Source organism: Dunckerocampus dactyliophorus, chromosome 4 (assembly GCF_027744805.1).
Source record: "Dunckerocampus dactyliophorus isolate RoL2022-P2 chromosome 4, RoL_Ddac_1.1, whole genome shotgun sequence".
Taxonomy (NCBI): Eukaryota; Metazoa; Chordata; class Actinopteri; order Syngnathiformes; family Syngnathidae; genus Dunckerocampus; species Dunckerocampus dactyliophorus.
Window position 1 is genome coordinate 31,414,308 of NC_072822.1, and position 11,803 is coordinate 31,426,110.

Genomic DNA, 11,803 nt, shown 5'->3' on the forward strand with positions numbered 1-11,803 from the left:
GCTGTGGGCTGCTGGAGAGGGGGCAGCACGGACAGGGACAGGAGCAGGATCAATAGACTGATCAGGCGAGCTAGCTCTGTCCTGGACGGTCCTCTGGACTCTGTGGAGGAAGTGGGGGAGAGAAGGATGTTGGCTAAGCTGACATCCATCATGAACAACACCTCTCACCCGCTACATGACACTGTTGTTTCCCTGAGCAGCTCCTTCAGCACCAGACTGTTACACCCACGGTGTAAGAAGGAGAGGTTCCGCAGGTCCTTCATACCGACCGCTGTCAGGCTCTACAACACCTGCACCACCTGAACCATGTTGTAGACACTATGCTTTCTTTACACTGTTCTCTTTACTTGTCTTGCTGCTGTAACAAGTAAATTTCCCCGCTGTGGGATAAATAAAGTACATACAATACAATACAATACAATGCATGTCCGACTTGTCACCTGCCAGAAGGTACTGGAGAACGGCAGGTGTTTATTGTCATTTATACAGTGGTACCTCGGCCGTCGCTCGGCTGATTTTTTTGTCGAGAGGGAGAAGGCTGATTTTTTTGCTTTGAACTGGGAGCTAAAATTTGGTTTAGGAGCTGCTAGTCAGCAGCAGGCATAGCCAAGAACAGCTATTTGGGGGCTTGTGTCAATGTGACCGTGGCAGGCTTGCGGGCAACTCATGTGGTCTTGGGGGGCTACCTGGTGCCCGCGGGCACCACGCTGGTGTACAGTGTAAAGTGGGACAACTCGCCACTCACATTAAACATGCAAAAACTAGGTTTTCTATTATTTTTTTAAGTATACAATAGCCCATTTTTTGTCATTCTTTGTTTCGTTTTTAATAATAGTTTCTTTATAATGTATTTTATTTTATTATTGTGTTCCATGTTTGTGTTGGGCACCTTCTTTGCAGTCAAGACGATTTTGCTCGTCTTCTTTCATCCTGCGCAGTCTCCAACGCGGCCGCAAGGTGGCAGCGGTGTGACGTCACGGACATCACGGACGCCTGTGTTTCCAGAAAACCTCCGTAGAAGAAGAGTAGCAAGTCGGACGTTTGTGGTGATGGAAATTTCGGCTCTTTTTAGAGAGCCTGTTCTTTTGGCTCGGCTCACTAAAAAGACCTGGCTCTTTCGGCTCCCAAGTGGCTCCTCAGATTTGAATGTATTATCAAATGTAGAAAATTAATTACTAATGTAAAAAATACATTATATCAAATGTTTATTATTTAAACATCAATATAGCAGCTACAAAAAAATTACAATGTATATTAAAATAAAACACCAAAACAAGGAGCCATCTCAATCGACAAGTCAAAACAGGTCAAAACTCTTCATGCAAATTTCTCACCAACGAATCGGCTCTAAGAGCGCCGCAGCGTGTTTAACCTCGCCCCTCCCCCTGCTCAGTGTGGACCCAGAGACGCCGCCATACATCTTGACCAATGATATTCGCAATGATATTTAACAGAAAGACGAGGGGGAACAAAACTATCGGCTTCCAGCGACGCGAGCAGGCCCTCGGAGCCGATTCGTTCGTGAACGACACATCGCTGTACTTGAGCACCACCGCCGCACGGACGAGAGCTCGAAGCGCGACGTTTTCGAGTCGTTTGCTCGCTACAAGACCCCATCAAAATGTTGAGAGAGATGGTGAAGGAGCGTCTGATGGCGGCGGCCGACGAAATATTGGCGCTGTTTGAAAGAACGCTCGCGTCGTACGAGGAGGAACTTTCTCGAACGAGAGAGGAGAACGAGCTGCGTCGACAACAACTGGAAGCTGTGTACAAGACGCATATTATGTTACGCGTCGAAGGTACGCTCACTGACTCTCTGCTTCACTATTTAAAGTACTTTGTGTCGCCAATACAAGGAGCCGGTGAGACATCACACAGCACCGTGAGTGTATCGTCCAAGATGGCGGCCGATGAACGGCGTCTATAGACAGCGTCTTATTGCTTTTATGAATGGTATCATGGTCAGTGTAATTTGGTCAAGTCAAAGGGAGGTTCTTACACAGCTGCGTTAAGTGTTCGGCTTTTGTCTGAATATTGACAAAAGCACGGCGAAATAACGCGGGAAAAAGTTGACATTGTGTGTCAGTGCAGCCATGCACGCTGCTTTGGGGCAACACATCGTTGGACAGGTTAGCCCACCAGTTAAGTAGCTTGGCTAACTTTTCTAATGGAGTGTCAGCCAATTGGAATGTATTTTTTGACACCCTTGTTTTGTTGGTACAATTAGACAGGATGCGGCGTCTTACTTTGAAGGCCTGACGTGTCCTGCTGCTGTTGAACGTGCGTATTGACGGTAAAGGTGAGCCGGGAGCCTCCATCCTGATTTCACTCAAAAGTTGCACAGCGTGTTGCGTGAGCTGGCGGTAAAAAGCAACACGGTGTCGCACGCACGCAGCGTTTATTATCAGAGCACAACAATAATAATACAATAATTATACACAATAATAACATCGTAATAATAAGGGCCGTACGGTGGCCTAGTGGTTAGCATGTTGGGGTTTGCATGTTCTCCCCGTGGGTGCGTGGGTTTTCTCGCTGAGTGGGTACTCCGGCTGCCTCCCACATTCCAAAAACATGCATGTTAGGTTAACTGGAGACTCTACATTGCCCACGGGTACAGTATGGATGTGAGCGTGAACGCTTGTTTGTCTATACTGTATGTGCCCTGCCATTGGAGGGCCACCAGTCCAGCGTCTACCCAAAGTCAGCTGGGATAGGCTCCAGCACACCCCCGCGACCCTACTGAGGATAAACGGCATAGAAGATGAATGGATGAATCATAATCATAACATACTGTTGTAGACGTAGCCCACAACAAGCTAAAACTCAACTCTGGACCCCCAACGTCACTTCCTGTCCACCACCCATTCTGTTCCCCTACAAGCTCCATCCATCCATTTTCCTCCGCTTATCCAGGTCCGGGTCGCAGGGACAGTAGTCTCATTAGGGAAGTCTAGACTTCCCGGTCCCCGGCCACCTCTTCCAGTCCCACCCAGAGGACACCGAGGCGTTCCCAGGCCAGCTGTGAGACAGAATCCCTCCGACGTGTCCTAGGTCTGCCCCTGGGCCTTCTCCCAGCTGGGCGTGCCCGGAAGCCCTCACCAAAATACTTTGCACCGGACCCTTATGCTTGCCCCCGCAGGTGGTGGGTCCACGAGGGGGAGATCCCGTGTGACTTCTTCGTGAGGTCCCTGTTGTGTTTGTTTTAGGGTCTTCTGAATCACTCTGTTTGCCTTGGTAGACCCTACTAGGGGCATATAGCCCCACACATCATAGCTCCTAGGATCACTCAAACCCCTCCACCACGATAAGGCGGTGATACACGTTTACTCCTACAGGGTGAACTGTCTTAAATGATTATGTCTACTATATTGGGTAATAGGAGTGTCAAGGTGACTGTTGGGGTGTTATTCCATGTCTAGAAGGCTGTAATCATGTTAAAAAAAAAACGTATTTAGAAGGTGATAAACAGACTTTCTATGTCTTATTTTCTCCTATTATGTCTACTATATTGGGTAATAGGAGTGTAAAGGTGACTATAGGGGTGTTATTTACTGTCTAGAGGGCTCTAATCGTGTTAAAATAGCATATTTAGAAGGTGGCAAACAGGTTTTCTATGCCATAACTGTGAAAATATTTCATTTATAAAGAAGGAATCCAACTTTACGGAAATTCACTTACCACGGCGGTCTGGAACCAAGTGAGCGCCATCAACAAGGGATTACTCTACACTTATTCTGAAGTTTGTGTGACGTTTTATTGATGTTTTGATGTCATTGTAGTTGTAGTGGCAGCTGTTTATTTAGTGAAAATCACGTGACTGCTAACCAAATGATGTACATGTCATATCACGGCTACATTTGAATTGACACTTATTATATGCAAACATATCTGCTGCCATTGCTTATACTGCATTAACTGCACATATAGTGCATCCAGTCAAGGAGCAAATTGTCTGATAGCTCATAAAATGCACAAATCAGCCACAGCAGCATGTAAGAAGACCAGCTCTCATTTAGCACACAGTATCCATGAAATCTTTCAGATGTAAACGCTCTTAATGCATGACATTGTCATGAAAAATACATGTTTGCTCATCCAGCACACACAGAACAATGCACAACCGGTTGTCTGTCACCTTTCCTGTGCGTGATGGCGAGCTCAAGTGCACTGCGTTACTCTTTTTAGGCTTTCGCTCGGCAGAATAGTCACGCTGTTCATAGTTTTCATTCAATTTACGTCTGAAAAGTTGGAAATAGGGCCCCTTCCACTGATTACTGTTTTTGCATAATTAGTGAAACTTTCAAAAAATGTTGTGCATGTAGCTAGACCTACGATGCATCAAGAAATTGTGGGGAAAATAAGAAAACGACACGTCTGAGCTGAAGTGTGTTTGTTTCCCGCAGACCACCAGCGGATGATTGGTCGTCAAGAACGTCCCCCTCAGCCACAGGGGGATTCCCTGCTCCCCCGCATGAAAGAGGAAGAGGAGGAACTCTGGATCACTCAGGAGGGAGAGCGTCCTCTCGGGTTGGAGGAGGCCGATCTCACCACGTTGCCACTGACTGTCGTCTCTGTGAAGATTGAAGACAAACCACAAGCAGACAACCTCTTAGCTCCGCTACCTGAGAACGACGACACAACGTCACACTCTCCTGAGGATGAAGACAGGGGCCGCACCCGAGAACCTCTGAGCAGCAATACAGACTGCGAAGGCGATAGGAGGATTTTCCCGGAAAAGAAGACGGGTAAAAAACAGCTGAGCTGCTCCGTTTGTGATAAAAGCTATGGTAAAAGGAGCACCTTGACTGGACATATGAGAACACACACAGGAGAACATTTTACATGCTCACTTTGTTCGAAAAACTTTACACAAAAGAGCCATTTGACGCGACACATGCGAACGCACACGGGAGAAAAACCCTTTAGTTGCTCAGTTTGCGATAAAAGATTCTCTCAAAAGGTGCAAGTGATTTTCCACATGAGAACACACACTGGAGAAAAACCTTTTAGTTGCTCAGTTTGTGGCGAACGATTCTCTCGAAAGGAGTCAATGCTGTCACACATGAGAACGCACACAGGAGAGAAACCCTACAGTTGTTCAGTGTGTGGCAAAAGATTCTCTGACAAAACTAATATGGGGAAACACACGAAAACACACACGCGGCAAAGATCGTTTTGTTGCTCAGTTTGTGGTCGAGAGTTTGCTCGAAAGTCGAACATGGAATCCCACATGAGCACGCATGCTGGGGAAAAAACCTTTTAGATGCTCAGTTTGTGGGAAAAGTGGATCCGATAAGAAAACTTTTCACACGTAACAGCATGTGAACATACAGTACAACTTTCACACCCCATGCATCGGGTCCTGACATGATTGATCAGCGTTGCTAAATATGTTATGTAGTGTTTGGAATTGTGTTCCATATTGTTCCGTTTTTCAAAGCCAAAGGTAAACTAGCAAAAATGACATTTATAATTGACGGCGCCACCCATGACGAGCTAGCTCTCGCTGTTCGGCCTCATTTCCAGAAGTGACGTCATGGGGGGGGGGGCGCCTCTCAGCTAAAGCGGAGTAAACAAACGCTTCTCCAGGTCATGCCAAACTGCCGTGTTGCCTCTGGATGTTCATGGCATCCCAGTCATACTCTAAGTTTCTTTTCTTTTCCAAGAGGGGAAGCTTTAAGACAACAATGGACGAAGCAAGTGCAGAGAACCGGAGACAGATGGACGCCCACCTCCAGTTCTGTTCTTTGCAGTGATCATGGCTGCTTTGTAGGAACACCTTGACGAGAAGCATTTGGCTTGAAAGTACGCATTTTGAAAAAGGTTGCTATTCCGCCTGTACGCAGGAAAAAATCATCAAAACAAGGAAGAATGACCACTACGTCAAAATTGCTATAGAACAGAGTAAGTCATGTCTTGTTTACATAATGTCTTCTAAACACTAATCCATGATAGCGACAAGACTGCAAAGCATTATACATGTGATATAAACATCTTTTCACAGCCATATGTCCACAGTGGGGAGCTATAAAGACCCCTTTACACTCATTAAGAAGCCAATTTAAAAGAATCATTGAAGGATAAGGAACTCCAGAGTCATTTACATTCTTCAGGCTTAAGTCCATGTTCTCAAAGTTCTGTTTCTCCAAATATTTCTTCCTCCTTGGAAACTATTGACACGTCACTCAAATCTTACGTGTAATCACTGTAAGCATCCTCTCTCTCACACACCGCCATGTTTGTTGACCTGAGGGATGGCGCCAATTCTGTAAACGAGGCTAAAGTTGATAGTAACTAATAAATACCTGTATGTGTAGAGCTGCAACAGTTTGTCCATTATCCAAAAAACAAGTGTTTTGGTTTTTCACAAATTGTTTTTTTATTTGAAAATGTAAATACATGTGAGTATCATTGGATTTCCTTCGTCATCCTTGAAAGCCTAGCTGTTATCTTTGTGTTTTAGGTAAAACAAGATATCCGCGCACATCAGCTTTGACGGGTGTTTTTTGCTACCGCTAGCTAATTTTGCCTTTGCTTCACATCGATCGAAACAACAAGCTTCAGATTAGTTGACTAAGGATAATGGTTAGTTGCAGCTCTTATGTGATATGTGATAGCAGAGCATAACATGTACATGGAATACAGGAAGTGTACATATATATAGCCTACATAGGTACACGCAGTGCATAAGGAGACTAATACGTTTGCTGAACTGACGCAAGGAAGTGGCTTTAGCAGGATTAGCTTCAACAGTGAAACTGTCTTAAGCAGCTTCCTCCGTCTGAGGAATGGTTGTAGTGCTAAACCTGACGACCACATCTGTACTTATTCGTAGTAGTAGTAGTAGTAGTAGTAGTAGTAGTAGTGGTACATCAGTGACAATTAAAATGTGTTTGTGTTGTGTCAATTTGTAATAAAACTGAATGACAAGTGGTTTAATCCTGTGTATGGGACTCGTTCTAATCTTGCAAACTTTTACGATGACAATTAGTCAGACTTGGTTCAGTTAGACTTCTAGGGTTTACAAACCATCATGTCAACCTGTTGTCTCCAGGTTGGGTTCTTTCCTTACCCGGTCGAGACACATGTTGTGATGTTGACCAAAGGCCGCGACGTCTGTGGAATCATGGCGCCAACCAGTCAGGCTGCTGGAGGAGCGTTGGCCATCAGTGCCTCATATGTTCCTTGAACACGTGTGGAATTATACAGTACATGTATAAACAACACAAACCCACGAAAAGCAACAGGCCCAGACAACATCTCAGGACGTGCACTTTGGGTTTGCTCATCAGAGCTGGCTGATGTGCTTGCTGACATATTTAACCCGTCGCTTGCACAAGCATCTGTACCGACCTGCTTTAAGTCCACCACCATAGTGCCCGTACCCAAGAAGAGCAACGTGACCTGTTTGAATGACTATCGCCCTATAGCACTCACTCCTATTGTTATGAAGTGCTTTGAAAGAATAGTCATGACCCACATCAAAAAGAGCATCCCAGCAACTGTGGACCCTCTACAGTTTGCATATCGCCAGAACCGGCCCACGGATGATGCAGTCAACACTGCCATCCACACAGCCCTTTCTCACCTACAGGGCCAGGACACATATGTCAGAATGCTATTTATAGACTATAGCTATGCTTTTAATACAGTCAGCCCCCACAAACTCACAAATAAGCTCCTCACACTTGGCCTGTCACCCTCCCTCTGTAACTGGGTGTTTAACTTTCTAACATGCAGGCCCCAGTCAGTCAGAGTCCACAATCGCACATCCAGTTCAAGAATTGTGAGCACTGGGACCCCACAGGGGTGTGTGCTGAGTCCGCTCCTCTACATGCTCTTCACCTACGATTGCGTGGCCTCCCAGAACAACACCAGCATCATTAAATTTGCGGATGACACTACAGTCATTGGACTGATCACTGGTGGTGTTGAAACATCATACAGAAGAGAGGTGGCGGACCTCATATCTTGGTATCGTGATAACAATCTCCTTCTCAATACAGATAAGACTAAAGAGATGATCATCGACCCAAGAACAAGGGAAAAGGAGCCGCATAGACCCCTGTTTATTGATGAGACTGAGGTGGAGAGGGTGAAAACCTTCAAGTTCCTTGGCACACACTTCAGCGAGGACCTCACCTGGTCTCACAACACCCAACAAATTATGAAGAAGTCCCAAAGGAGACTGTACTTCCTGAGAAGACTGAGGAAATTTGGCATACCCACCAAAATCCTGAGTTGCTTCAACAGAAGCACTATCGAAAGTGTCCTTACAGCCTCCATCACTGTTTGGTACGGTAACTGTACAACACGTGATAGGAAGGCACTCCAGCCGGTGATCAAGACCTCACAGAACATTGTTGGGGCAGCCCTCCCCTCACTGCAAAACATTTATAAATCTAGAGTCCTACGAAGAACACACAACCTCATCAAGGACAGCACACATCCACAACACTCATTATTCACACTCCTACCGTCAGGCAGACGCTACAGGAGTTTGAAGTCCAGGACCACAAGACTGGCAAACAGCTTTTACCCACAGGCCATCAGACTTCTCAACGAAGCACTCACACGGCGCACGCAACACACGCACACACTCATAGCACTTTTATTTATTTATTTATTTGTATTATTTATTTGTATTATTTATCTTTATTAATGTCTAGTCTGTTGTTGTTGCTTAATTTATTGGTATTTATGTTTCTTATGTTCTTATTCATTTTCTTGTGTTTTCTTTCTTTTCTTGGGAGAATGAACAGAATAAGAATTTCATTGCATAGTATAACTGCTGTTTTACTATGCATATGACAATAAAACTCTTGAATCTTGAATCTAATTGAGTCTCATAGTGCCAGATACTACAAACATAAGTTGATATATGACAGTAAGGGGCTATCCACGTGGAAGTATTTTATGGTTTCAGATAGGGTGCTCCCATCAGGGTTTTATGCTGCTGATTCCGATATTGTTCATCCGGGACTGATGGCGACCGCATGGATTAATTATGCATTTTTCAATCTATTTATCGTAAGTGTTATTGGCCAGAGGTGCCGTATAAAGGGGAAATGTCAGGACAGTTCCATGGTCCCTTGACAGCCAGGGGCCGCCAAAAGCAGGTCATTACTAATAACATTTGTAATTAACTACTCAACAAAAATTTAAACGCAACACTTTTGGTTTTGCTCCCATTTTTAATGAGATGAACTCAAAGATCTCAACCTTTTTCCACATACACAATATCACCATTTCTCTCAAATATTGTTGACAAATCTGTCTAAATCTGTGATCGTGAGCACTTTTCCTTTGCTGAGATAATCCAGTCCACTTCACAGGTGTGCCATATCAACATGCTGATTAGACACCATGATTAGTGCACGGGTGTGCCTTAAACTGCCCACAATAAAAGGCCACTCTGAAATGTGCAGTTTTATCACACAGCACAATGCCACAGATGTTGCAAGATTTGAGGGAGCGTGCAATTGGCATGCTGACAGCAGGAATGTCAACCAGAGCTGTTGCTCGTGTATTGAATGTTCATTTCTCTACCATAAGCCGTCTCCAAAGGCGTTTCAGAGAATTTGGCTGTACATCCAACCAGCCTTAAAGGGGACCAGCCAGGCTTGCATAACCAAATAATTTCTGCACAAACTGTCGGAAACCGTATCAGGGAAGCTCATCTGCATGCTCATCGAGACCTCAACGGGGTCTCGACCTGACTCCGGTTCGTCTTCGTAACCGACTTGAGTGGGCAAATGCTCACATTCGATGGTGTCTGGCACGTTGGAGAGGTGTTCTCTTCACGGATGAATCCCGTTTTACACTGTTCTGGGCAGATGGCAGACAGCGTGTGTGGTGTCGTGTGGGTGAACGGTTTTCTGATGTCAAGGTTGTGGATCAAGTGGCCCATGGTGGCGGTGGGGTTATGGTATGGGCAGGCATCTGTTATGGACGAAGAACACAGGTGCATTTTATTGATGGCATTTTGAATGCACAGAGATACCGTGATGAGATCCCGAGGCCCATTGTTGTGCCATACATCCAAGAATATCACCTCATGTTGCAGCAGGATAATGCACGGCCTCATGTTGCAAGAATCTGTACACTGTTCTTGGAAGCTGAAAATGTCCGAGTTCTTGCATGGCCAGCATACTCACCGGACATGTCACCCATTGAGCATGTTTGGGATGCTCTGGTTCGGCGTATACGACAGCGAGTACCAGTTCCCGCCAATATCCAGCAACTTCGCAGAGCCATTGAAGAGGAGTGGACCAACATTCCACAGGCCACAATCCACAACCTGATCAACTCAATGCCAAGATGAGATGTGTTGCACTGCATGAGGCAAATGGTGGTCACACCAGATACTGACTGGTTTTCTGAACCGGAAGGCAAAGCTCTCAATTTAGTCAATTTGTCTCAATTTGTCCTCTCTGTGGAACTGGAAGAGGTGGACTTCCGCTGGACTTCCCGACTGAAACTTCTGTCCCCATGACCTAGACTCATATAAGCGTAAGAAGATGGATTGATGGATGGGGGCAACGTGATTTTTTTTCATCGGACCTAGAATTCCTGGCTGAACCCTATGTGATATGAAACAAGGAACCATAAAATCACCTTCATTCGACTTGCTTTTTGAAAAGATTCTGAAACTTCCAGAGGATAAGACGCCTTCTTTAAAGGGGACATATTACGATTTTCCTCTTTTCTGACCTGTAAATGTTGTATTTTGGTTTTAAACGATGCCAATGCGTCACATAATGAGGTTTGCGCAATTGGAAGTGAGACCTGAAAGCAGTTTTGGGCGGCTCTGCATGCAAGGCAACTCAGGCTTCCTTATATGGGCATGCCCAGGCAAACGCTGTAGGCCTGCTCCCGCACCGCTGTACTCTGTTCACGGTGCTAGCACGTATGGCTCCCTCGAAGTGTTTGTTGGGGTGTGCCTCAAGAGGCGAGCATCAGGCAGAAGTGGTTGGAGTTGCTGATTCTCGGCCGGCAAGAGAAAAATATGTTCATCTGTCAACGGCACTTCACATGGGACTGTTTTGCGAACATGGGCCAATACGAAGCCGGACTATCCACCCAAAATGTTGCCGAAGTCCGACACCTTTCTAACGTTACTTGGTGGTGTTGAAGAGTCAGAAGAGCAAGCTGTAAGTAAGAATTTATCAGTCCTGTTTGTTTTGTGTAAGTCATCGCACAAAAGCAGCTGTCTGTGTAGCATTATAGAGTGTCTGGAGGAGGGCGTAGGGTGGAGTAAATTACTGTTTGGGTGGGAGGCAGGAAACACTGCAGGCAGAGGCACAGAGTCTAGAATATCTAGAAAGCTTTCTGTGTGGGTTATCGTGTGTAGCTGCTCTATTGGAGTCCACGACTCAATACAAAGGCCCCAAAATGAGTGTAGTAGGTCCCCTTTAAGGAAACTTTGGATGTGAGGGTACATTAGTGGAGCGCTAGCAGGACTTCCAGGTACGCGGGAGAGCAGTCTGCGAGCCCAGTGTCTTCCACCACTGAGAAAGGCCGCTCATCTCGTCCGATGAATTCAATTCGACGCAGGACGACACAGCCCAAGATGTTGGTTGGGTCAAGAGTCTACACTGCGTGAAAGGATCACCGCGGACTGCAATAGTGCTGGCCATAGGTGATCTGCGTTCAAAGGCGTTATGGGCATACGCCCATCACACAGTTTTTCACGGGAAATCGGCTGATGCCGATTGGTGGCCAGTTGATCAGAGCACCCCTAGTTTCAGCCTCGCATCCACACGGGAACGGCGTTCTGGCTGACCTGACACTGTGGGAA

General features: G+C 45.8%; 1 protein-coding gene across 1 annotated transcript; it reads left to right on the forward strand.

Annotated features, from left to right (window-relative positions):
- The first annotated feature begins 1,552 nt into the window (after nt 1-1,552).
- Nucleotides 1,553-7,026, forward strand: LOC129179237 (gastrula zinc finger protein XlCGF8.2DB-like). Its single transcript, XM_054772212.1, has 2 exons — nt 1,553-1,799; nt 4,407-7,026. The coding sequence occupies exons 1-2, from the start codon at nt 1,622-1,624 to the stop codon at nt 5,264-5,266; spliced, it is 1,038 nt and encodes a 345-aa protein (XP_054628187.1). The 5' UTR covers nt 1,553-1,621; the 3' UTR covers nt 5,267-7,026.
- Nucleotides 7,027-11,803: the final 4,777 nt, after the last annotated feature.

What these genes read in the sequence shown, in the direction of transcription:
- LOC129179237 (XM_054772212.1), top strand. Translation starts at nt 1,622, where the DNA reads ATGTTGAGAGAGATGGTGAAGGAGCGTCTGATGGCGGCGGCCGACGAA. An exon ending in TATTATGTTACGCGTCGAAG is followed by an intron (nt 1,800 to 4,406) that starts GTACGCTCACTG and finishes TGTTTCCCGCAG; the next exon opens with ACCACCAGCGGATGATTGGT.